At 34.3% G+C, this 27,959-nt stretch overlaps 5 protein-coding genes across 5 annotated transcripts; 4 read left to right on the forward strand and 1 right to left on the reverse strand.

The window, feature by feature from the left end:
• Positions 1-417: 417 nt before the first annotated feature.
• Positions 418-2,976, forward strand: LOC122578716. The gene is made up of 3 exons (XM_043750733.1): positions 418-822; positions 1,549-1,786; positions 2,609-2,976. Exons 1-3 carry the CDS (start codon positions 556-558, stop codon positions 2,746-2,748), a joined length of 645 nt encoding a protein of 214 aa, XP_043606668.1. The 5' UTR covers positions 418-555; the 3' UTR covers positions 2,749-2,976.
• A 1,356-nt stretch (positions 2,977-4,332) lies between these two features.
• On the forward strand, positions 4,333-6,106 carry LOC122611372 (translationally-controlled tumor protein homolog). Its single transcript, XM_043784395.1, has 5 exons — positions 4,333-4,439; positions 5,173-5,246; positions 5,357-5,485; positions 5,578-5,735; positions 5,828-6,106. Exons 1-5 carry the CDS (start codon positions 4,412-4,414, stop codon positions 5,943-5,945), a joined length of 507 nt encoding a protein of 168 aa, XP_043640330.1. The 5' UTR covers positions 4,333-4,411; the 3' UTR covers positions 5,946-6,106.
• Positions 6,107-12,908: 6,802 nt separating this feature from the next.
• Positions 12,909-16,126, reverse strand: LOC122579295 (NADH dehydrogenase [ubiquinone] iron-sulfur protein 5-B-like). The gene is made up of 2 exons (XM_043751438.1): positions 15,824-16,126; positions 12,909-13,228 (listed from the first exon to the last, which is right to left on the reverse strand). Exons 1-2 carry the CDS (start codon positions 15,971-15,973, stop codon positions 13,121-13,123), a joined length of 258 nt encoding a protein of 85 aa, XP_043607373.1. The 5' UTR covers positions 15,974-16,126; the 3' UTR covers positions 12,909-13,120.
• A 1,090-nt stretch (positions 16,127-17,216) lies between these two features.
• Positions 17,217-21,582, forward strand: LOC122579260 (UDP-glucuronic acid decarboxylase 2-like). Its single transcript, XM_043751387.1, has 8 exons — positions 17,217-17,587; positions 18,544-18,842; positions 19,400-19,547; positions 19,688-19,767; positions 20,093-20,176; positions 20,282-20,356; positions 20,465-20,557; positions 20,957-21,582. The coding sequence occupies exons 1-8, from the start codon at positions 17,311-17,313 to the stop codon at positions 21,194-21,196; spliced, it is 1,296 nt and encodes a 431-aa protein (XP_043607322.1). The 5' UTR covers positions 17,217-17,310; the 3' UTR covers positions 21,197-21,582.
• Positions 21,583-23,778: 2,196 nt separating this feature from the next.
• Positions 23,779-27,843, forward strand: LOC122579629 (E3 ubiquitin-protein ligase MIEL1-like). Its single transcript, XM_043751835.1, has 12 exons — positions 23,779-23,879; positions 24,000-24,087; positions 25,680-25,736; positions 25,826-25,858; positions 25,962-26,039; positions 26,131-26,174; positions 26,306-26,346; positions 26,611-26,693; positions 26,793-26,884; positions 26,964-27,033; positions 27,191-27,232; positions 27,301-27,843. The coding sequence occupies exons 1-12, from the start codon at positions 23,842-23,844 to the stop codon at positions 27,430-27,432; spliced, it is 798 nt and encodes a 265-aa protein (XP_043607770.1). The 5' UTR covers positions 23,779-23,841; the 3' UTR covers positions 27,433-27,843.
• The last annotated feature ends 116 nt before the right edge of the window (positions 27,844-27,959 follow it).

Below are 27,959 nucleotides of genomic sequence, written 5' to 3' on the forward strand. Positions count from 1 at the left end.
GTTAGATTATGAATGTATTAGGTCTAGATCTAACTCATCCAAACAATGAGATAATTGGTTTCTGTTTTTTTTTTCCTTTTACTTTTATTGTTAGAGCACCTCCAATGCAGGTTGATGAAAAGCTTTTTTTGAAGAAAAAAAGTCTTTGAATAGCTTGATACCATTGGGTACAAAGGTTTTTTTTTTAATCAAAAGCTTGATAATCTCTAATCTTTTGAAGAAATTTTTTTTTTCAATTCACACACAAAAAAAAAAATTTAAAAAATCTTTTGCATTAAAATAAATAACTTTTTCTTATTTTAAATTAATAGATTGATTGGTTGAAAAAATAAAAAGCTTTTGAAAACTTTATCCGATGTTTGATATTTTTTTGAAGGGCAATTGTTAGAGAATAGATAAAAGTCAAGAGGGAACAACATATGTAATGTGGGTGATAGATGAACACGTGTGTCTTTGCCATGGCTTCCAAAAAAACACACCCACAGTACTCCCTATTTAGAACCCAACTACCGAAGATTGTCTTGATATAATTTTGGCAACAAGAAAATTTTTAAGATGGCGGTGATGACCGGTAACGGTGGCGTCTTACCAAAGGATGATGACGATAAAGTAGAAAATAATTATAATAAAACCAAAGGAGGAGGGGAAGATGATGATGATATTCTAAAAGGGGTTATTAAGCACCTAATCGAAGGGTTAGATACGAAATCACAAAAATGGATCAACAAATCGTTGTTGTTGAAGATGGAAGCTGCCCGCCGTGATCTCCTTGTATGGGCTCGTCAGGGTGGTTCTCCTTTCCGCCCCGTTCTCCTCCTTTCCGTCAGTTCCTCTTTCCCTTTCGATTTCCTTTTACATTCAATCGATGTTTTTCATATACATATATATATATATATATATATTGAAGATCGTATGTATCATGTTGTTGTCACAATTGTTATCTCAGACAGTGTGCTCATCTTAGAAATAGATGGTGTCTGTTTTTGACCAAATAAAAAAGGGACAAAATGGGTGCTCAATATATATATATATATATATATATATATATATATATATATACAGGGTTAATTTGTTTGATTTAGACTGACTTTAATAGATTAAAATAAAAATGACATAGATCTTTACGCTAAACAAACAACAATCTCTTTTATCTATACGGACTAGACATTATCCCTATTGTGTTGTGCATATTGTTATTGCTATATATATATGATATTACAATACTATTCCAAGATCAGGTGGAGACATGTTGGACTGTTGGTGTTTAGGACCCACAAAGTTAGGCTGTTTATAGGTGTTTTGTAAAAACTTATGGTGCTTAGACTATAAACAACTGAACAAATGATCGTGAGCGTAGCTAATAAGAACAAAGTCTCGTTATTAATCGGTATATCTTCATTGTGCAGTTTGATTGTTATCCTTTTTACACCTCTGCAGTACCCAAAACAAACCATTATTTGTTAACTTACGTGTATTGCAATTCGATTTCAATGAATTACGGAGCCCACATTTTCAAATATGTTTTCATATTTGTCTGACTCTATGCAGGCAGGGATAGTCACCGTTTTAGCTTTGACAGGAGTGCTGGTGTTTATGTTGTTTTTTGTGGCAGCAACTGTGAATGCAATTGTCATCTCTCTTCTCATCTCTTTGGTAGCCATCGGAGGCTTCTTAGCTATTTTCTTTGCGTGTTTCACAGTAATGTACATTGGTGTTCTGTTCGTTGCTGCTTTTGCAACCTTCACCATTACCATCTTGTCAATCATAGCCGTTTTATTCACTGCAGGTATATACATAAATGTATTTATTTATTGTATATACTTTTTCTATCATTTCGCACATCATATTTAGTTGTGATATTTGGACGGGGCTGGTTAGTAGATCCACCAACAGTATATTGTCTAAGTTGCAGAGTTAAAATATAGAATATGAATATAAAAACTGCAATGTTAAGATACTAATATATTGTTTCAACAAAGGATTTGGAGGCTTTGCACTTGAATTTTGTGTACTTTTTGGATGATCTTACATCTTTTACTATTTCATTTTAACTGTGTGTTTTTAATATTAACCGTTATCCCCCTTGGAGATCGATTGACCCAGACTTGGCAATCTGAACCATTTTTCTTATGAATGGGTCTATTCGAGTTATGCTTTATCTCAAACAGGTTAAACGGGTATAGTTTTATAAAACTTACTAAAAGTTCTACAAAAAAAATTCTAAAAATGGCCCTAAAAAGTCATAAGTTTTCAAGCGAGCAACTTAAGACAAAATATTGTAAATCATTTTTGAAATTTATTTAATTAATCTCTAACATCCGACCCGTTCATTTAGGCAGCCTCAAGTTACATCCTAAATCAAGTATTTTCATGTATGTTGAAAACTTGAAACCATCTCAATTTTACAATCTATGCAACTAGGTTGAGATCGCTAATTCACTTGTGTGATTTTAGGATTGTATGACCTTTTGGGTCAAGTACTTTTGACGCCTCTTACCTGAACCAAGTGATATGAAGTTAAAATTTCTGTAGTTAGATGTCCAGTACTAACAACGTATTATTCACTTCTGATGTGTTTGTTTTGGACTAATCCCATGATATGGATCAGGTTGGATTGGGTTCTTCTGGATCATGTGGTTAGGATTGTCAAAAGGTGTCAGTCTTGCAAAGCGTTATATAAGCAACCCTTCTACATCTGATACTTCCTGTCATGACAGCTCTAAGGAGTCGGCGGACCAGATTAATTAGTATAATGGAATTGATGTTTGTAGTTTTAGAAGTTGAATAAACAGTCTGTGTTTGTAACCTCTGTTAGAAAGTTATCTTCTATAAATGATGGTTGTGGTTATAGGGATAGTATATGCAAAGTTAAGCACTATTCTGATAGTCACATCAAGGCCATGTAACAATCAAAACAATATAACGGTAACGCTTTTGCTGCACTCAATTCCAGTTATCAACAATTTTATTATGAAAGGTTAATTTATCACACTTTCGAGCGTAAAAAGAAAAAAACCTTTATTCATGTTCAAAGTTGTGAACTTGTGAACATATCTCAGCATCTTCATTTGAAAAACGAAGTTTTGCTTGGAATGCTATCAATTGAAAAACGAAGTTTTGCTTGGAGCTTATTTGTAATTTGTAAACTGTAATTGTAACTTAGAACACATTTGTTTAACCTTTGCTATTAATTTGTAAAATCAACAGTGTCATGTTTTATAGTTGCTCTTAGCCCTGCAGTTTTTGCAATTTGTGATGTGTATGCAGTAGTTTACTTCAGATTTTAATGTTATTTGTGTATTCCATTTGCTGTTGTGTTATTATTGCTCTTTGTAGGGATCAGGGAACAACCATAAAACCGTGAGATCAGGACCGGTCCATCTTGAGCATATTCGGTCCGGTTTTCGATCTACCACTTCCTATATATTTGGTCTTGGTCCGTCCAAACCCGAGAAAAACCAGAAAAATCCGGTCAGTCTCGGAATTTGCTCCTGTCTAAACCCGAGAAAAACCAAATAACCTGGTCTTCCCGGGAATTCCACAGGATTTTTAGGACACACTTGTATAAGTGTAAGATTTGTTACGGATTTCTATCATGTGAACGACATATAAATGCCCGTTGATGATGTGCCTAAGAAAGTTACATATCTATTTTGGCAATATTAAGAATTGAAGCATGCATAAGTTTTTTTTTAAAAAAAAATATATATACAGTTGAGTTCGGCCGGTTTATTGGGTTTTTGAGTTTTCATAGGTTAGTTTTTTTTGGCCTATCACCTAATAACAACTTCTAGATCTGCCACTGGTCATAAGCTTATTCTCATCGTTTAATATGGGAGTTTAAGTATGATGACAATTTGAAATTTTTAAGATTTGAATACTCTAAAGTAAATCCAACTTTATAAGTGAAGTTAAAGAAGTTAAAGAAATTTTTATCATTGAATTAAGGCTTAAGATTTAAATATTAAAGTTTGGATTTTGACCCTTGATTTATTCTCAAAAGTCGAATCAAAGAGCATTTTTATCCAAAATATAATTAGTTGCAATAACCAACATGGTATTAAACAGGATTAATGGTGATTAGTGATATGTGAGAGGTTTTAGAAAAGATGCCAAGGCATAAAACACAAAGATCCGAAAAAGTCAAAAGTAGAGCGACACAAATCACAAGTTGAATCGGATGCTATGAAACCAACCCACATGACCACATAATTACAAAGGATACAATTGTGAATAACGAAAAAGCAAGGACCCATAATGGTAATTTAACATGAAAGTTCTGTTGGGAATCATAATCCCAAAAACCCTGGCCCTATATATATGGTGGTTATATCTAATCTCCAAACCCTCTCCCCTCACAAACAGTCGCACTGTGTTTTCTATCGCCCACCTCTCCGAGAAAAAAGCAATCATGTTGGTCTACCAAGATTTGATTTCTGGTAATCTTTTCTTTCCATCCCTTCTTTTTCTTTTTCATAATTATACATATGTATATATTATATATTTATACTTGTTATAGATCTGGGTTTAATTTGTTGTATGTTTGATGTATAATTTCATAGGTTTTTTATTTGATGATTAGATTTGTAGTTATTTTAGATCCGATTGTCTATATATTTATATGTTTTTTTATATTTTTTCTGATTGTTTAATTTCTAATAATTTTAGGCAAAACTTTTTTAGATTTGTTTCTTTAAAACTTGAAACTGATTGAGTTGAATTTAAATTGTTCTTTTTTGTTATTGATTTATCCTACCTCTATAAAAAACAAATAGCCTTTTTAGTGACAGACCTTGCAATTATTATGTTGTATGAAGCAAATCTGGGTGGTTATGTTTAAAACCCTTGATAATAAGATAGTATGTGCACAGAAACATTTAGACATACCAGTATACATTACATAGTTGTGTATGCTAGTTGTACTTAAAGGTTGTCGTGTACATATCACCTACCTACTATCTAGATGACCAAATAGTTTGTGATGTTTTTGCTTACTTAAAATTACTGAAGGATGGACGATTAACAATATACAACATTGCAAAATAGTTAATGGATGTGTCAAGTTTATAATTTGAATGGTTTTGTATTGAAAAGTTGTTTTTAGTACCTATTCAAGATTGTACAAGTAATTCTTTAGCTGCTATATTAATCAAAGTTGTAAATGTATATTAGGTGATGAGCTTCTATCGGATTCGTTTCCCTACAATGAGATCTTGAATGGTATCCTATGGGAAGTTGATGGAAAGGTATATACTGAACTAAGTGAAAAGTTTATTCGATTCGTAAAGTTTCTACTATACAATAGAATACTTGCACGTATGCTAATAAATTGTAACGTGGAAATTTTACTTTGCAGTGGGTGGTACAAGGAGCCGTAGATGTCAACATTGGTGCCAACCCTTCTGCCGAAGGAGGCGAGGATGATGAAGGTGTTGATGATCAAGCAGTCAAGGTTGTGGACATTGTTGACACCTTCAGACTACAGGTAATAAACTAAAAACTATTTTATGATTCTAATGTCGTACTAGATTTCAAAAAGTTCGTATATATAATTATATGAAAACATTTGACGTACAGGAGCAACCCCCTTTCGACAAGAAGCAGTTTGTTGGTTATATTAAGAAGTACATCAAATTAATTACTCCCAAGCTTGATGAAGAGAAGCAAGAGTTCTTCAAGAAAAACATTGAGGCTGCAACTAAGTACCTCCTCGCAAAGCTGAAGGACCTCCAGTTGTAAGTCTCTTGTTCGGTTGTTTCTTATCATTTAGGTATACAACATGTTGGGAAATAGTACTAATTCTTTGGATCCATGACTTAATCTGCAGTTTTGTTGGAGAGAGCATGCATGATGACAGTACAATTGTGTTTGCCTACTACAAGGATGGTGCTACCGACCCAACCTTTTTGTACTTCGGTGTGGGGTTGAAGGAGGTTAAATGTTAAGAAGCGGCGTCCCTAGGCGGCAAAGAGTTCGAGGGGCTTGATTGGTGTAGTTCTTTGTTTTCAGTTTGGTTTTTGTTATATGAGATATATGGATCTGCAAGCTATATTGCTTTAATGTTTGGTTTCATTTTTGGACTACAATTGGTATTTGGTTTAAGGTATCTTCATAGTGTTTTACCTCATCCTATCCATATCCGGTGTGGGCGTTAGAGCATTGAGAGGACCTTTCCCTAGTACGAGAGGACTGGGAAGGACGCACCTCTGGTGTACCAGTTATCGTGCCCACGGTAAACGCTGGGTAGCCAAGTGCGGAGCGGATAACTGCTGAAAGCATCTAGGCAGAACGGCCCACTCAGGTCTTTCACAATAACGTGATAGACGGAACTGGCATGAAACGACTTATTAGTCGATTTATTGATCACTATGGAATAGGAATCTTAATTGTATACATGATACATGTGTACATGGAAACAATCCCCACATAGGATATTGTTCAATAGGCGCTCATCTGTTCATCCTGTTAATTTGAAAATCCGAAGGTATAATTCTATTAAAATTCTACTTTCCAAGAGCCATGTTACATTGTCACTAAAAACTTCATCTATAAAACTAGGACCCTTGTGCCCGGACCTTGATCAGATAATGCAGCCTGGCTTATGACCCACAACTCAAAATGAGCCTTGCAATGCGGACATTCCCCATGCTATGGTTCCCTCCGGTCTGTTTTGTTTTATTGGATGAAATTTCAATGAATTAGATCTATAAGAACCCCCGATTCCTAGCTTTTCAATAAAAAAACGAATCGGATTTCTGCTCTATTTGACTAAAATAATATTAGCCAAGTAAATTCAAACTAGAAATAAACTGTGTAAGTTCCAAAATATCGTATTGCCAGAGTAAACTAGCTAGTAGCTAGCTCGCATTGCACGTATTAAATTGTTGGAAATATATAGAAACGGAAGAAAGAGTTTCTAGACTAATTAAAACTAACATCAGGCAATTTATCTACCTTTTCTTATATCAAAGTATATAAGAAAGTAAAAACGTGGCCATCAAGGCTCCAAATTGTGTTGTGTATATATTTGCATCTCCTCTACACTTGATATTTTTCCTGCAAAAACAAACTAATTAAACCTCGATGACTCTATTTCGTTTTGATCGATCCTTCAAATTTCATACCAATATTCAATTATTAGCAACATTTTACAATGATTCCCGAGCAGCTTTCAGACGAAGTTGTAGTGACTAGTGACCGAGACTCTTGCTTTCAGACGAAGTTGTAGTGACTAGTCACCGAGATTCTTTCACGAACGTCATTAAGGACTCTTGATACAATCCGTTGTGCTAGCAAAATCTTTGAATCATTTACATATGAATCGTATTTTCTCAACTTGTACAAACAAAGAAACAACACCTTATCTTGTTTTCCAGTATAAGATATGCGGAGAGGTCATGCATACATTAACCAGTATGTAGAATCACCAAATTCAAACGTAATCTTTCTTTTCTACCTCGTACCACTCGTATTTTTGCAACTTCGGAACAAGGTTTGATAGCATGGCCGGCTTAGATGGTGGCCGAAGTGGCCGACCGGCCGAGGCCCGATTTTTAAGGGGATCTGATTTTTTCTATTTTTAATGTTATATATATATATATATTAAAAGTTAGGGCTTTTAGCTTGGAAAGTACCTCAACTTGTCACGTATTACTTTATTGAGGTCCAAACAAAAATCTATCATATCTAGGGGGAAAAAACCGGCTAAACCACCTATATTGAGAATTGACCAGCTAAGACATGACATGTAATAGGTAAACACTTACTTGGCAGCCAGGTGTCAATAAGACCCCACTTAATCAATCCAGATCATAATACACGTAATAAACTTACATTAAAATCATCTTGCCAACTAGTATTTCAACTACTACAAAAACAATCCAGATCAACAAACTTCAAAGATTCACATACCATTAATCTCACTAACAGATTTTTATATATAAAACTTCATCCCATCATCATCATCATTTCACTAACATGTTTCTTCTATATCTATATCGAATCTTTTTCTATAACACATAAATCTATATCTATATCATCTAATCTGTATCTATAGTACTATAATCATCGCTCTCCTAATACACATAAATCTCCAATGTCGAAACCACACATCGGAGATCAGGAAAAGAGCCGAAAGGGAGGGTTAGAGTTTTTGTAGATCAATATGCTAATTCGATCATTAGATCCAGCCATCCATTTGCTGCTGTTGAGTCTCGTAGGTATCGATGCGTCGTACTCAAGTAAGATATAGATCCAACCACTGTATCTACTGCTCCAACGACCATCACTGATGCTTCACGCCGGCGCCAACCTCATGTCACCAGGCTCCTCGTCGAATAGGTGATAATATTTGGAAGCAATTTCTAATTCAACAACACAGAGACTTTGTATATATGTAGGCACAACAATTTATATATATAATATATATATATATATATATTACTCGTATATAAGTCGAGATTTGTGCACAGCGATTTGTGAAAAATATCGATTTCCTTCCGTGAGAAATGTGTGTATACTATACAATATGGGAAATCTGATATGAATGATAAGTTCATTTGTTATCTTGATTTTTAGTTTTGATTTGTGGATTATGATATGTATATGGATATAAATAAATATAAATATAGATATATCTATATAATTATTAAAACAATAAGAATCCTAGCATTTTAAAGCTTTCCTATGTCATAGTAGAAACCGTATGAACTTAAATTTTATTTTTAAAATTGGAAAATATTTTATACTATTGGTTTTTAAAGTGTTCATATTTTATTCTACTATCAAAATTTAAAGTGATTTTAGTTATGATTTTACATTACATTTACATTTTAACTTAATTTTATGTTTATTAGTATTGCATGAAGTATAATATGTGATATTTAATATGAATATTTTATAATGTTTTTTTTGTAAATGCAAAGATTTTCATAAATAATAAGAGTTATATTTTGGATTTATCTATTTCAATAAATGTAAAGATTTTCATTTTACGATAATATAGATTTATATGTACATGCTTAAATAATTTATAATTGTTAAAAGTTATTATAAATATTCATATAACTAAAACAACCTTTTTAAATATCCGTACATCGTGCGGGTAAAAGACCTAGTAAATAAATAATACAGTAGTGTTATAGGTATTAAGTGGGGTTCAGGTGTACACGTGGAAATGACTGGGCATTAATTAAAAAGAAAGTGCATTTCGAAATTAAAAATGACCGGCTACCTGATGGTAGACCCAACAAAGGTGGTTTAGCCGGGTTTTTTCCCCTAGATATGACAGATTTTTGTTTGGACCTCAATAAAGTAAAACGTGACAAGTTAAGGTACTTTATAAGCTAAAAGCCCTAAAAGTTATGTATTCATATATGTAATTAACTAGTTAAGTCTATTATAAATGCTAACAATAATCTAAAATTAAAGCATATAATTTAACCTGCATACAAAAACTAATTACATACTTTTGTAAATAGAAAAAAGTTTACTCAGTACGTTATCTCAGAACTGGGCAGTCAAGTCGTTGTGACATTGTCACTTGATTGTCTATTTTTTTTTTTTACAATGTAAGTAGTCATTTTTCTCATTTTATATATTAGGGGGAATGATGAATATGTAGTTGTCATGTACCTAAACTTATGTATAAAACTCACACATTTAGTTTTTTAATTCATAAAAACATTGAGCCCAATCAATTTTTTTAATATTCATTATACAAAAAATATTAAAACAATTAATATGTGATGTGTTTTATACCTAAATTTAGATACATGAGAATCACATATTCACATTTCTCATATATTATTTAAGAAAATAATAACGTAGAACAATGGATCAATTCATTCAACAAGATCCGTTCGGATCAGACCAAGATGAATGAGATTGAGAAGGAGCTCTTATAACAGTTTGTTGCTTATCATTTTTAAAGATTTTTTATATTATTTTGAACATATTGAAAATTTATTTATGTTTTAAATTTAGATTTTACTAATTTAAGCATAATCTTAGATTGTTAATTTTAAAATTTAGATTTAACTATTAAATTAGTAATCGTCTCACAAGTTAAATTTTTATTGTCAGTTTATTTAATATAATTTGTTACATTTAGTTTAAGAGCCTTTTTTTTTCTCGGACTAGGTTCATAAATCCCGAGGGACGACACTGTTTGATAGTGATCAAGAGCCGGGGTATATCCTTCATATTGTAGCAAGGATTTGTACCATGTTCAAAAACCTGCCACTAAACAGGCCAGGTCTGTCATTGCCAAATCCAAATTCCGACTATGTGACACAAAAGGTTGCAATCATCATCATGGGTTTGAAACCATTGAATTTCAAGATTATCACATTATCGCTACCTTTATAGTAAGTTTTGATTTGTAAAGTTCTGAGAGAAACTTCAATGGGTTTCTTGTTTGATTAAGTTGTTAAAGTTCATTTAATACTCGTAGCAATGACATATGATTTGTAATTCCTTTTAATCATGGTGTTACTTTTGTTGCAGTTATTCGCAAAAGCAGGCATAAGATTTTCAACTCGCATGGACACCTCCAACTCACATAAGATTTCAACTCCAAAAGCAGGAGGGTTGTTCTCTTCACGACATATTACTATGAGATTTTCAACTCCACAAAACAAGCATGGACACCTCCAACTCGCATTAGATTTCCTAAAGATGTTAACGTGGACAATAATGCACAACCGATTATCACGAGCTAGGGGTTCAATCTACATGTTATTGATGAACGCTGACCTCTTAAAATTCAATGCATATTTACAAAAGTGGACTTTCCTTTCACCGCCAATTCTAGTTCATCTTACACATCATCAAGATTGCTACACTTCAAAGCAGCTTGTAAAGTATGAAGGGAAACTAGGGTTCGCTTGTTTTTCACCAAGTAATGATGATTGTTTGGAAATGTGGGTTCTTGACATTGATGAATCTTGGGAGAAAGCATGTTGCAGTCAGCAATATTAAGAAAGAAGATAAAGCATGGAAGTCATTGGTGGGCATATATGATTCACATACAAGCCTAATGGTGGATCTTCATACACATGCCTTTTATAAGTTTAAGGAAGGCTGCAGCAATAATACCAATAATTATAAGGTCGCATTGACTAACTGTCCTAGTCAAACGTTCATCTTCGGATCAGATTTCGAGTCCATTGATTTGACGCATCCAATAGAGGTTTGACTGATGACCGATTCTTCTACGGGATAAAACAGCTCCAGACTGCTCGAATGGAGATTGATAGGGGTTAACATTGATGATATGCGTTTAGCTTTGGCATGTAGTTTGAGAATATTATGTAAAGGATTATAATAACTTGTATGTCTGTTTCGTAATATTTATTGAATCTACTTGATTGAGTTCCGGTAAAATATCTGACCAAATTGAATTCGATACACTTTACAATCAATTCAACCATTCATATGTAAGCAATTTTGACGTTTTTATTCTCAAATATAAAAATGATGAACACATAATGGAGATCCATTTTCGTGAACATCTTTGCGAAACCTTTATCACAAGGCATGCATAAAACCAAACAAAGACTAAATTATGTAGAATCTACTGTAAACAAATCGCTTGTTAACCATAATCACACATGGCATATGAGCACTGAGCTTGGCCAGGACACTCCTCGAAGCAAGCCCCACAATGCCGATGATCATTTCTAATATCTACACATTTTCCATCGCAACAAACAAGTTCATACCCACAAATACGTCCACAACCCCCACAATGATTCCGGTCACTCGCAACATCTTTACAAAACTTCCCAAAACAGCACACTGAACCTCCCCATGGATTCTTCTCAGGATTGGAGCAGAAGCTTGGGTCATTTTGACACCATAAAACTCTCTGCCTTCCCCTAGACACAGCCCGAAAGAAGTTTGAGTGTGTGCGAGTGCTAGAAACAGAACTTGTTCGGTTTCCAGCAATCACATGAATAGTGCCTAGTAAGAGAAAAAAGAATAACCACCCAGAGGGATTAAAAGATGGTTTAACATAACTGAGATGATGAGTTCTAGAAAGGTATGAACACATGCAGTTCTGCAGAGAGAAACTGACATGGGTGTGTATAAATAAAGCCTAATAAGGTTCACTAAATGGAAGTATATTGTAGATTTGTAGGGCAAACTCAAATGCAGAGAGCTGGTAAGCATGCAACATTTAAAGTTTTATGATTACGCACTGGTCGACCTAACATGTGACATTGAAATATAAACAATTACAATCAATAAAACATGCTTGCCAATGTCACTTCAATCTTTAAAAGTCAATGAGCATCTACCAACTGCTCATTTTTCTATACTTGCAGTAGCTAATGTAAGAGATTATTATACTAGCATGAAAACAAATGGGACTAGTGAGGGCAGAAGTTTGAAAAACAAGCATCGGAATTCTATATCTCTAAGAGATCTATATAATTGCATAACCAGGTAGGGATTTTGGCACTTAGCATCTAACCTTGTACAATTGCAAAAGCACATGCGTAATATACGCACATATTTCTGAATGGAGTGGTGATATTCGTACACTATTTTTGATAAATATACCACATTGCTGAGTTATACATTGTGGTAGATTAATCAAAAAAAGTGGTGCGGATATCACCTCTCTTCTGAATGTGTATACGTAACTGTGTGAATATATATTCATATACATGCATATGCATGTATAGGGTACTGTACAGTGTACACGCATGACAATGTGTGCATGTACAAGTATGTTTATGCACAAATATTTTTATGTTATATCTGCACTCACACCTAGAGTCCATATCCAACTGAGAAAAACATTGTATCAGCTACCCACTGATGGATTACCCAAAAGTAATATCCAGTGCTAAACTGCTAGAGAGCAGCAAAACTCAGTGAAAACAAGATGGGTTCAATAATTGCGAAAAACACAACAAAAGTGATTAACTTTGAGAAATAATGTGCTCAAATCTTAAATCGACAATATCATCAGCATCTTGCTGACGACTAGGTACTCAACAGCTCGTTACAACAAAGAAGCGCACAAAATTGCACCAAATTTTCAGAAATAGAATAGATTGCACACTTCAATCATTTATTATAATAACCCATAAAGAAGGATAACTTTACACTAGTGATGAGGAACTCCATCTCCATGTGCATCTCCACCTTTTGCTTTCTGTGCAGCAGCTCTTATCTGACGCTGCTCCTCTTTGTATATCCGATTTCGTCGTTGGAACTGCCAATTTAATATCCAATTCGTGAATATTGGTAGTAAACTTTCCAGTAAGTGGTCAATATTGTTAATATCTCAAGAAGTACGTATATTAAGATATGCTAACAATTTTACTAAGCAAGTAAGCATGATGGTCTTTAAGATGATAAAAGATACATTAATTGACCATGATGATGATCAAGTGATATGTCATATTAAAAATTGGGTGGTGAAAGTGGATGATGTTGCTCTTTTGTTTGTTGTTAGAGGTTGGGTGGTGGCTTATCATGCTACATATGATAGCACAGATAAATCATGCACAAACTAACCCTAATATGACCATCACTCTATGCCACACCCAAAAATATACCTGGCTAAGTGCTGATCACAGGTTCCCTATTCATACTTCCCGTTCCTGTGCTTCCTATACAAGAGGAGCATAGAGTCGTAGTACCAATATTTTTACCCAAAAAAAGGTCAGGTTTTCCATGTTCTATACATTCGTCCCTATGCTTCCTCACCAAGATACGCATAAAGTCGTACAATATTAGTGTCAGTTTGTCCATGTTTTATACATCCGTCCCCATACTTCCTCGCCAAGATAAGCATAGAGTCGTACAATATCAGGGTCAGTTTGTCCATGTTTTAGGAATATAGTCTTTCTCATAGTAAAGAAAAAAGTAACACTTAAACGGAACTACGGAAGTGCTACTTCCACACTCCACAGCCATGGAACAAGATCATATGATAGTGCCTCCTACATTAGTAATGTTGTGCCAGAGATTACTTCACCTTTTTATAATAAACAAGATTAGACTCATATGCTCTGAAAGCTCCAAATTTTATATATACAAATAAATATATCCCATGGGCTTATCTCTATTAACCAAATCATCAACACATACCTAATCTAATACATGAAAAGTTCAGAAGGAAGAGAATGACCATGGAAGCAAAAAGGACTCAATGCATGACCATTGACTAAAACCTTGAAACTACCCCCTTAGAGTTGCAACCAAAACAAGTGACCAAGGAAGACCTTTACTAAACCCTGGACACCTTATGATTTAGGCCCTACACCAAAAACAGACGTGTAGCTGAACAATACAATCTCATACGAAACACAAAGCAAATCTGCCAAGTGTAGTTGATTAGTGAACAAAAACAAACCACCAAGAAGACAACAAATAGTAATATGCAGGTGCAGGTGCTAAATGTAGGTCTTGGTGCCGACGTAGCAAACTACGTGATCCTTAATTTTTGTTATATGCAGCTCAATGTGTTTGATAGGAGAAAAAAGGAAGACAACAAATAGGTAATATATGAAAAGATTCATGTGCTCTAATTAATAAAGAAACATAAAGTGTAGAGTAGTCGAAACAAAAGTAAATTAAAAACTAGTTTTGATATGTCTTATCATAATCAAAAAACAAATCTAGTTTTGAAGTTCTACCCATTTAAGAACTTCTAACCCAACAGATCATATTATGTCTTATCTGTCTCTGTAGAATTTTTGCCCCATTTTATAGCTTTAGGATTTTCAAGAGTTATTTTGAGGTTTTTAAAAGTTTTGGATATTTACTTCACACTTTGAAATACTGAATGGCAGTTTTCTTCTGAATTTTGAAAGCAAACTATCAATCATTGATGGTAGCAATAATGCTTTTTTCAAATTTAGTTTGTTTTTGTAGATGAAATTTCATTTTAAGACATATTGGTTGGTCTCAACTCTCAACTGTTGTAAAAGAGTTTCGGCTGAACATCCTTTAAGGTCTGGTCAAGGGCCTCAACTCCAACTATCTCACCACTCTACACAAATTTTGCCAAATGTGACATTACTCATCAACATGTAGAAATTTCACAAATCGATCTTTGTTTCATTGCTCCTTAGTACTTAACTAAAACAGAACCTACAAATTTCTTTGAATTTATTTAAAAACCATACTCTCGAAAGGGGATAAGGACCAAACTACAAGAGACCTACATTACCCTAACACATATAACTTACCTGTGTAACTCACATCTAGGGGGCGTTTTGAAATGCTTATTTTTCTACTTATTGCTCAGAAACCGCTTACCTGCTTATTTTATAAGTAAAAAAAAATGATAGATTGATGGGAACCGCTTGATCCCATGTACCGAATTGGTACCCACATAACCCCAGCAAGGATAGTGTCAAGGTAGTTCAACCAATTAAATTCAATTCTGCCTTTGGCAGGAATCGAACCCGGTTTGCTCCCAGAAAGTGGCAGCTGGTGGCCAACTCTTCTCCTAAGAGTTTTTGTAAGCAGGTGTTTTCCGATAGATAAGCGCTTACAAAGAAGCAATCCCAAATACCACCCTAATCTCCATAAAATCTTGTTTAACAAATACTCTGTACAGCAGTGCCTACGACATTAAAACTTTTTAACTGATGTTTCATAGCCAGCAATCAAATTTACAGATTGGAAACAAAATCAACAATGAACAACGTAGATATACATTTTCAACAATTAAAAGTCAAATTAATTAAAAAACGATGTTGATGGTAGCTACAACACAACACATAGATGATAGATCCCAATAATAAATAAAAAATACATAAGAAGAATCAGAAATTAGGGTTTGAATTGGGCGTACCTCTTTAGAGTGATGAAGACACTCAAGATAGTCTTCACGAAGAAGAGAGCAATCTTTGGGCTCCCTGCAACGTGACATACACTCGCTGAAATCCATCCAGAAATCGTAGCATCTTCCTTTGTTTCCCGTTATCCCCCATCCTGACGCCATCTTCTTCTATCTTCCTTTGTTTCTCGGCTTCCTGAGGTTAGTTGCTTGGTCGGTCGGTCAAATTCCACTGCCGTTTTTGCTTATATATGGACCAAACTTTGTTTTATGGCTTACTATTTCTTTGCTCCAAACATAGCCTTACGCCTCGCTGTAACTTTCCATTCGACTTAAAGATGATTTTTTGACTCGACTAATTCATAACCTCTTAACAAAAGTTTGATCATAATGTTAAATAGTCAAAGATGAAATGATATTACCGAGTGAAATATCAAATACGAAAATTACTCAAGTATCTCATAAGCTCTTAACAAATAACCAATGTAGTATATCTTTTTTCATATATCATTTGTAAACAAAAAAAACTATTTTCTTATGCAATTTAATATGTATCAAATCCATTCTCCAAAATCAAATGGTCCTAGGGATACTTTCGGGTTCCAACGACCACTAGCATATGTTCTTATACGTGTCTCTTTTAGGGTTTGAATCACTAACCAACTAACACACTGTTCTAATAAAAATAAATAGATGAACTATTTTAAATTCATTAGACTTAACGAAACATAAACTTTCATCCATGTGATTTCATATTGACCGTGATTTTCCTTTATAAGAAGATAAATTTCAAGCTGCATCCTTTAATTTGACGGTCGTTAACCGTGTTCTGTCAACCTCCTCATGTGCCTTTCACGTGAGGCTATTTATGTCATTTCATAAACTAAAATACCAAACTTTATATATTTTTCAATTACTGTACTTTTACATCTAATCAGAACGTCACTATTGACGCCACCACTCGCCATTGCCACTACCGTCATTATTACCCATCGCTACCATCACCACCAGATTGCACCGGTATGCCTTTGGTATTTAAAAATGAGTTACCTGTAGTGATTTTTGAATTTTTTATTTTTTGGCATTCTCTTAGTAAATTTTGCAGTATTCTATTATTCTTTATGAGTGGCATCCACTTTTAGTAAAGCACTAGGGATTTTCGTAAAAGTGAAGTTGCATCTTTTGAACGTAAATCAAATATAGCAAAAACCAACACAAGATTCAATTATAAATTCATTATCCCCGACAATTAAAAAACTATCTACTATGAAAAATCACATATACATACATTGATTGATACATATAATATAATCATTACCGTCTATTTCGAACTTCCTTTCGTTTGTGTCTCTCTCACATAAAGTTATTAACAATATATCAACGTGTGTATGAATCAATCCCACGTTCTTTCTCTCTTCCCTATCTAATTCCACCCACTTTTTAACAGATTAATTATTTCATTCTATCGATCTCAACAAGATTTATCACATACATTTTGAATTATGAATCCCGAAACTATTCAAAATGAAGACGGCCGGATAAATACCAAAAGGTTCTCGATTAAGGATCCAATCCGGTACGTGTTTCAAGCACAACGCATGTTGTTTTTGTTCATCGGAATAGGCCTTGTAGCTCTCGTGTTCAATGTCGTTGTCATTCCTTCATCGTCGTTGCAAATGGAACACGATGTCCCAGTTGACACATTTCAGATTGCCGAGTCCATGTCCCTACCACCGCGCCGGATAGCCTACGAGCTCCACTACGATCATGCTAATCCGGGTTTGTAACCGAAATTCTTTACGTTTTAGTTTTTTTAATTATATTAGTTTAGGGTTTATTACGTTATATATGTGTATCGTGACAACTTGATATATACAATCCATTATTAAGACTCTTGATACAAAACCATTATCAATATTTTATTAATACGATTTAATGATCATCATATATGAAAACAATGTAAAGAATAGCAAAATCAAAATAAAAAAGAGAGAGTTTGCATGGTGTCTCCGTTTATGATGTTGTGTGTTCATACACATATATCCAACATATAGTCTTTAGGACTATAATCATTAATAATGTTTAAATATTATATCATAACACAAAGTAGTTGCCCTTCAAACATAAGAAATACAGTAAATACTTACTTATAATTAAACACTTTCTACTTGAAGTACTAAAAGGTCACTACAAACAATATTGCATTTGTTCACACTTTTAGGTGAGTGTGAACAAATTAAAAATTTTGTCACGCTTTTTAGTGTTTTTAATTTGTTTACACTCACCTAAAAGTGTGAACAAATGCAATATGATTTGTAGTGAGTTAACTATCTAAATATGTATGTAACTTGTACTATTTTGTTATTGTGTGGAGAAAGCTTTCATGATTCATTGTATGTAATTAACTTGCAACATTGAACACCTCATGTGAAAACCCGACTGGATGCTGATGTGGGGTCCCCTCGTTGTGACATGTACGTCTCAGATGTCCAACTGGATTGGATACTATAATAACTTTTGCAATATAGAAAGAAAATTCGTATACATTTCGCATTAGAGGTCCTAGCTACATATATATAAGCTATTGATTACGCGGCATTCAAAATTTGAAATCTATGGAACTCCCTGATGACCAGAATGTGTCGAAAAGTAATTGTTGCCGCTACTGGCAACGATATTATGGAGTACATTTTAACAATTGCCGAATTTATATGTGATTGTATTTATGCGTGCAGGTGGGAGGATTCCTCTTGGATTAAAGTCCAAGAGCTTGAGAGTGTTAGTGACAGGTGGGGCAGGGTTTGTGGGAAGCCATCTTGTAGATCGTTTGATGGCCCGTGGAGACTATGTTATTGTAGCCGATAACTTCTTTACGGGTCGTAAGGAGAACGTACTTCACCATCTTAGAAATCCTAGGTTTGAGCTGATTCGACACGACGTTGTTGAACCAATATTGTTGGAAGTCGATCAAATCTACCACCTTGCTTGCCCTGCTTCCCCTGTCCATTACAAATACAACCCTGTCAAGACTATCATATCCTTTTTCAATTATAGTTAGTTGTTTATATATATATCTTTATATTTATATCTATGCTTAATAGGTAACATAAGAAAGCTTACAAGATAAACACACAAGTTTTATACGGAATCTATATATTGTGACAAGCATGTGAATAAGAAATGTGAGTTCTTGAAGCTTGATGTAAACTAAAAACCTCCTACAATGACATTTAGCTAATTTGAAGATTATTGAATTAAAGTTCATGTGAAAATCATTTCAATTGGAAAGCTATGAGAACCTTAAATTATAACTAGATAATTTGATATGCTCAACTGTGAATGATATATGTAAACAAATTCATGTACATATGAGCAGATTAAGTTATACTCGTACTTAATATCACATATGTTTATATCTAAATGGTTCTCGCATGAACTTGTACAAATGTCATTTCACTTCCACCTGATTGAGGGGAATTTTGAATTCCTAATAACATTAATTAATGCAAGTTAGGTTAGTATATGTTGATTTGGGGCTTGTGACATAACAATTGTTTTATGTTTGCAATCCTTAATGGACATGGATTTCACAAGACGAATGTGGTGGGAACATTAAACATGCTAGGACTTGCAAAGAGGATCAATGCACGATTTTTGCTAACGAGTACCAGTGAGGTTTATGGTGATCCCCTTGAACATCCTCAAGTCGAGACGTATTGGGGCAACGTTAACCCCATTGGTGAGTCTCCATGCCTCTAGATTATCTTAAGTAAATAGATATATTTACGAACCCTTGTCATTTTCTATGTATAACCAAACATATCATTGAACCCTTTTATATGGGCTAATTCAATATGGGTGCATGTACGTTTATTTTAGGCGTTAGAAGCTGTTATGATGAAGGGAAGCGTGTTGCTGAGACCCTCACCATGGACTACGATAGAGGCCTTAACATTGAGGTTCAACTCTACATATAGTCTTTCAATCTTCACCGGAATTGAAGCAGCAAAACCATATCATATTAATCTGTTAATTAAAAACTGACCACTTTTAAATAAACAAGAAATGTCCCTCATCATTTAATTCACAACCTTTTGATTGATGGGTCACTTTTGTTAGACATTTTGTTTTGGAGACTAGAATTCACAACCTTTTGATTGATGGTGTTGGGTCATGGGTAACTTTTGCTAGACCAAAAGCATTTTGCTTCTCTACCTACTTTCTTGTTGTTTAACCTTTGCATAAAAAGGGCTTTAATTCTGTATCAAATCACGCCTTTTTCAGGTTAGAATAGCTCGGATTTTCAACACATACGGGCCAAGAATGTGCCTTGATGATGGACGTGTTGTTAGCAATTTTGTAGCTCAGGTTAATTCATATATATTTAGAAACTCGATCATTTTTATTACTAGATCACGTACTACTAGTTATAGTACATTCTAACCATTGTACCTTTATGCATAAATCAATTAGGCCTTGAGGAAGGAACCGATGACTGTTTATGGTGACGGAAAGCAAACCAGGAGCTTCCAATACGTATCCGACCTGGTAATTAGCTCTAGTGTTAGCCCTTTGTCGCCTTTTTCGAAACCTTATATATGTGAATTGTAAAACTTTGAATTATAGTAAGAAAACTGATGAATTGAAGAGCTGCAGGTAGAAGGATTAATGAGACTAATGGAGGGTGAACATGTTGGACCGTTTAATCTCGGCAATCCTGGTGAATTTACCATGCTTGAACTCGCAAAGGTATCATTCCTAATCTTCATACATACATACATACTGTGAAATTAAATGCTCGATTAAGTATTTGACTCTCCATACATCTTTGGCTAATACCAATTGATCATAAATCAACCGTCACCATGTGACCATGTGGGTCAACAAATGAAAGCTGCAAGTCACATGTTCAAATTTTATCAAATGCAAGTATAGAAACTATATTTTGTGATCCATGTGTGAGAATGGTGTGTAACCGAGCATGAGTTCTATGCAGTATGCGCTCTGGGTACTAAGACGGTGCATGAGCTATATATATATATATATATGAGAAGCATAAATCCCAATAGGCCTAATTTGTACAATAATTAACATATTCGAAACACGAAAATATGAACATAAATATATGGTTATGGCATATATATGTAGGTGGTGCAAGATACAATTGATTCGAATGCAAAGATAGAGTTCAGGCCAAACACGGAAGACGATCCTCACAAAAGGAAACCAGATATTTCGAGAGCTAAAGAACTTCTTGGGTGGCAGCCAATGGTGCCACTAAGGGAAGGACTTCCAATGATGGTATCGGATTTCAGGCAACGCCTATTTGGTGACCTGAAAGATCATGGAGGCGGTAGCACTACTACAAGCAAGTTTTCATCGGTCTAATTAAGGCTTGGTTCGTTTTGGTAATTGGAGGTTAATTAATTAGGTTTAGAAAAGAGGCCATTATAACCAAAGGAAGAATATAATGAGAGAAAGCTGATGAGGCCAGGTTTTGTCAAAAAAAAATATAAAATAAATTGATCAACGAAAGAAAAAACAAGTTTATAGAACATGTATTTTGTATCATATATAGATAAGAAGATACATATAGGGATAATCAAAGAAATAAAGGATAAAAACTAAATACTACCCAAAACTACACATATCTATGTGTTTGTATATGTATATGTGCAACTGAACTCGTGTGTATTTCATGATGGATCTTATCTTATGTATCATACATATATGTCGTGCGTAGAAATGTTATGATTCTTCTTTATTTACATTTTATAATACCGTTTTAGCTAATGGTCTAGCTAGTACGTGTTGTTGGTTTTGTATGTGTCACTTGGAACTGAGAATTTGTATACCTCTAATTGACCGTCTCCAACTTGAGGATTTTGTGTACAAACTAATGAGTTTTAGTAATAAGTTCATGCTTTCTAATAAAATAAAATAAAACTACTAGTCTCAATTCTTAAGTTTCCTCTCCATTATTTATGCCCAATTCACTGAATTCAGTGAATTAGTGGGTTGCCCTGGAAAAGCCACTTGGATATTTGGATCAGATTACCAGGCCCAGTGGCTCATATATCAAAGGCCCAGTGTTAAGCTCAATAATCTTCGGACGCAAATATTAAAAAGTGTGAATCAAAGAAACTTTCAATATGGTGATTGGCTTGAGTCAGATCATGTCGATTTAGCTGGAAGATCAAACCATCGATGCGATTTCACAAGTTAGAAATTACCTCGAAGGCTCGTATATCATGTTGAAAATCACTTGTATCAGATTACCAGGTCCAGTGGCCCACATAACAAAGGCCCAATATTAAGCCCAAAAATTTTCGGACTCACATGTTCAATTCGATATACTTTTAACGACTTTTTAATTTTCGTTTTTTTTCCCTTGTACTTGTGTACTTACACATGTGTAGGATCTTTGTTTTCACATTTAAATTAGTAAATAACTATATGTGCACAACAATGAAGGTTAAATGAGGAGTCCGTCAATCCATGACGGAGCCATGGTGGACAAGGGCGAAGCCCGTTAGATAGATCACCCATCACCGATCTCCCCCTATGACCTCCTCAATGACATATCACCCCACCAGCTACCCATTATGAATATCCTTAATGGCGAAGCCCGTTCCGATTCACAATTTTCGTTCAACTTACACATGTGCAAGTTATGTGTAAGTATCAAAAAGAAAACGAAAATTAAAAAATAATCAAAAGTATATCGAATTGCATTTCTAATGAAAGAGAACGAAATTTTAAGACTACCCATACTTTTTATTTTATCTAACAATTTACGGTTTGTGAGATAAAATATTTTGAATAATTTGGATGAATTTTTTTATTTAATTGAAGAGAGAAAAAGGTAGAAGAAAATATGTGGCTCACATTTGTTCCTGAGTTTTTTTTTATTTATGAGTTCTCAAAATAACTCACTCCTACTTCGCTACGACCATACATATGAAAAATGGCTCGTGGCAATTTTTATCGTTTTAACAGGAAGAGCGAACCATCAATGCGATAGTACAAGTTAGAAGTTGCCTTGTATAACAACTGATCATCACCCTAAAAAGATTGAGTACGGCTTGATATCAAATCGTTTCTAAGCCAATAGACGAGCGATAACAAACAAACCATACAGGTTTTAGATTCACAATGTTTTAACGTTTCCATCTTGTTAGCTACAATATGGGTTTAACCCTTGCACAGATAATTACAAAACCTGATGAAATCATATTTTTGTACATGATAAAACTGAGAATCGTGGTGGTTAAGAAAATGTTTTTTAGATTCACCAATATATTACCATTAATTTATCCATTACGAGTATTATTTAGTTGAAAATTTTTACTTTTGAAAACAAACAATGACTAGAAATGTGTGCCTAAAAATGGATTCAGGACGTTAAAGATAATTTGCTACATTCATATTTAAAATTCTACACATGCCTGGTATTGTTAAAGTTTTAATTATTATCTTGTTCACGCATTTACTTAAACAAAATTAGTAGGACTGACGGACAAACCTATAAGAATAGGAAAAAGAAATAAATAAAAAAAGAATGCTTATTGTAGATTGACTTCACTCTTCCTCCTATTGGCTAACAGGTGAGGTGGGTGGGTCCCATGTCAAAGTCAGATACCTTATCTTTTCCTTTTTTTTTTCCTTCCGTTTGTAGCAAGTCGCATATAAACACACTACACCATTTTTCCTTTCTATTATTTGATTTATTACAAACTTGTAATTTACGTTCACAACTTGACATATATCATGGAAAGTATAAAGGATTTTAATTTCATAAAAAAATACACGTATAAATCATTTCATTCGTATATATATTTATATAAAGTGAGAATGTGTGATTAATCTAAACAAACATTAGATGTATAAAAACACTAAAATAATAGTGTATTATTGTAATGACAAATAGATAGAGATAGATAGATAGTTAGAGGAGGAGGAGTGAACAATTGGACAAAAGCGCAATATATATAAAACTCACATCTGAACCAATTAGTCTGTCCTGCAAAATCATGGCGGAACGCCTGGATTATGGGAAGCTGAGTTATGGGTCCGTATATATTCATTTCCATTCCATCTTTATCTCTAAACAAAATTTTATTTTTTTATTGCGCTTGATTTATATCTGAAAAACTATATAATATATATAATGTTGAATGTATATTCGTAGATGTAAGCATTATAGGAGAAGATGTATGATTCGAGCACCCTGTTGCAACGAAATCTATGGTTGTCGACATTGTCATAATGAATCTACGGTACTAATTATATATATATATATCTATCTTTCCTTCATTTTACTTTGTTCTTGTTTCCTTCAAAGTATCCACACACATATATGTTTACAGTTAGTATATAGTATCATAGATCTATATAGGCCTGGCAAAACTTACCCAAACAAGAAAATTTAATTGGGTAAGTTTGGGCAACTTTTTCAGTGATGTGGGTATATATGGGCACCCTTAAATTCCTTGTGCGGGTCTAATTTTCTCATCAGAAGTCAACATCTTTGAGTTTGATTTTCTTGTATTTGATGTTGGCGGCGAAACTGTGGTTGATGGGTAGTGGGCAGTGGTCACGGTCATGGGCGGTACTAAGGGGGATAGGTTTTTAACATTTTGCCTCCTTATAAGTTTTCTAAATTTGTCCCCTTTAAAATTTTTTCCTCGTACCGGCTCTGGTCACGGTGGTGGTTGGACCGTCGATTCATGGCGGGTGGACCTTCGATCCATGGTGGTGATGGTGGTTGGAACGTTGAAGACTTGAAGCTTATGTTTTGGTGGTCGTCAGTGATGTCATCAGAGATGTTGGTCCATGGATGTTGGTCCATGGTGAACCAGGGAAGATGAAGATATATATATATATTATAAATGTATAGATATTATTACTATAGAGAGAGAAACGTAAAAGATGGGAAAATGTTATTGTACGTAACAAATGAAAGAGGATTAAGATTTCTATGTATGTGGGGTACTCAAAATATATGTACCATTTCCTTAAAAAAAATATATATGTACTATTTTTTTTATTTTTTTTTATCATTTTTTTAAAAGGAATATGAGTATGATATCTATATCTATATAATATTATAAAGCAGATCTCCTCTGTTTACATTTTAAGTTTCAACATTTACTTTTTCAAAATGTTCATATTTCAATTCTATATTTACCTAACATCCTTTCTCTTTCCTCGAATCTCAACCAACCATTTGTTTTCTCTCTCTTCCATAAATCATTTATTCCTCCAATTCATTCAAAATCTTTTATTTCAAAACCGTACATCAATAAATTGTAAAAATTATATGGCTAGTCTTAAAATTTCATGCTCTTTCATTAGAGATGTCATTCGATATACTTTCGACGAATTTTTAAATCCGAGGGTGGAGCCCGTACGGCTAAAGCATTTGGCTATCACACTCTATGACCTATCACCCACATCATCTCACCGCCACAACGCGCGGGTACTTGCTCTCGTATGTACTATAGTGTATTTACTTTCAGTATTATATACTCATTTCACTTTCAATTTAATTCAATTAAGATACTTAATAAAATAGAATTATCATATAAAAGTAAACTTTTCAATTTGGGTTAAGGTTTTGCCCGGATTAGTCTTAGCTTCAAAATTTGGGTTGTAGAAGAAAACAAAATGTGGGTTGACCCGCACCCAACCCGCTTTGACCCGCACCCATTTGACTCGCATTCTGAAAATGATCCGCTTGGACCTGCACCCGTTTCGACCCGTACCCGTTTTGACCCGTTATCCAAACCCGCCCGCCCCGCCCCTTTTGCCAGGTATAGATCTATACGTTACTAGGAAAATTAATTAACTAATTGTTGTGTCTCCTCAGAACATGTTGAAGAGTCCATCTGATCGACATGATCTTGTTCGATATGATGTCAAACAAGTATGTTTCCTGATACATAACTTATACTAGCTTATTTAAGTGTTGTCTATGCTTTAATTCCTGTTGTGATGAGATTCGTGATGTTTCAGGTTATTTGTTTGGTTTGTGACACCGAGCAGCCGGTATGTTTCTGTGGCTCAAAATGTAACTAATTGTTTGTTACTATTTTTTCTTTTCCCTTCCCACTGTTTTATTGGATTTACTAGTGTTTGTATCTGTATCTAGGCTGCTCGTCTCTGCACAAACTGCGGTGTCAATATGGGGGAGTATTTTTGTGACATTTGCAAATTCTATGATGATGATGTATGCACTCAATCCTAAATTTATACAACTACTTTTAGATTCTATTAGTAGGTTTCTGATCTCACTGACCGATGCTAACTTTCCATTGCAGACCCAAAAGCAGCAGTTCCACTGCGATGATTGTGGCATTTGCAGGTTAGTGTATGTGGATAAAGATTGCATAATCTCTGTTTAGTTCTTTATTGATTTGTCAAATAACGATTTTTAGCAAGTTAATTGGTGTTCTTTATGTCTCATCCTAGTTCTATACGTTTTATTTTGTTCAGAGTTGGCGGTCGTGAGAACTTTTTCCATTGCAAGAAGTGTGGTATGCATTACCTTGACCAATTCGGGTTTGATCTGTTTATTTTCATAGTGGCCTGAGCTTTAAATTTAACACATTGTTGGCACTTGCAATAGCTCATATATTACCGCATATGCCTTAGTCCCATCAATAAGAGTCTACATTTGACTTTTGGGTGTATACTAAGTCCATTTTGCCATCATGCTATATCGCTCGGGCATGTCTATTGTAGTACATGCTTCAAATTTCTGTCAGAATCTTTATCTGTTTATGCTGTTTGATTATCAGGATCATGCTATGCTTTAAGTCTACGTAACAATCATTCATGTGTTGAAAACTCTATGCATCATCACTGTCCTATATGTTATGAGGTTATCTGCCTTTCCATTCTCCCTTTTTATTTTATGCATTACCACTCTTGGTCTTTGGAGAACATGTGAGTTTTAATATTCGTAACTCTGCATTTACAGTATTTATTCGACTCGCTAAAAGACACAACTGTTATGAATTGTGGGCACACAATGCACTCTGAATGTTGCAGCGAAATGATCCGGCGTAATAAGTATGCATTTTGTAGCATTCTCGTTGTTCAATTACTTATCATGTAAAAAAATGTTAAATTCTTAAACTTTCTTCTACAGATTCTCATGTCCTATATGCTCCAAGTCAGTAATGGATATGTCTTTGATTTGGGAGAGACTAGACAAGGAGGTATGTCTATTGAACCAATGCTTGTGAAATAATCTAATTTCAGGTTTACTTTGAGGAGGAATTGTCATTATTATTGCTTTAGTTTTTTCTGCAAGTTTTGAACAACATTTCTTGATCATCCTTCGATCCCATATGTTTTGTTCTTTTATGTTACCAGATTGAAGCTACGGTCATGCCTGAAGATTACCGGCAAAAGAAGGTACTACCCTGCAAAACTTAGTAAATACATTGAAACAGAACTCGTTGTATAAACGGTGAAATTTGCAGGTTTGGATCCTATGTAACGACTGCAATGACACCACCGAAGTTATCTTCCATATAGTTGGGCAGAAATGTGGCCACTGCAGATCTTATAACACCCGAACCATCTCCCCTCCCATTCTTCTTCAAGAATCATGATGGCAGGCAGAAAATAAAACTCCGATCAATGGAAACTCTGTTGGTTGGGTTTGTATAAACATCATTTTTTAATGTAATTCTTTCTCCACTTGTATGTGGATTAAGTTAAACTTAAACTGGCCCAGTAAAATGACTGGTTATATTGAACACATTGGCTTCTTCTCGTATGTAATGGGTAGACTATAAACCAACCATTTGGTCTAGTGACATTCACTAAGTAATGTTTTGTCTCATGAAGCAATAGGTGTTCAGTTTGATTCTGCTTAGAACTTTGGTTGCTAGGTTTTTTTCTCTGTTACATATATTAAGATTTAGAAAAATCAGTGAATGGCCTTATGGGTTATGGTCGATTGGGTTGTAAGATGTTTGATCCTTGTAATACAAATACAACCAAATCGTTTTTTTTTCTTTGTTCTGGTTCCAAATCTTTTTGTGGTTCATGTCCATTCTAGGACAAATCATTGTTAAAAAGGGTTGTACCAGAGGGATTTGGTTATGACAATGTTCGTGATGACCAGTCAACCAAG

The sequence above is a fragment of the Erigeron canadensis genome, chromosome 8, assembly GCF_010389155.1.
Source record: "Erigeron canadensis isolate Cc75 chromosome 8, C_canadensis_v1, whole genome shotgun sequence".
In the NCBI taxonomy this organism is placed as follows: domain Eukaryota; kingdom Viridiplantae; phylum Streptophyta; class Magnoliopsida; order Asterales; family Asteraceae; genus Erigeron; species Erigeron canadensis.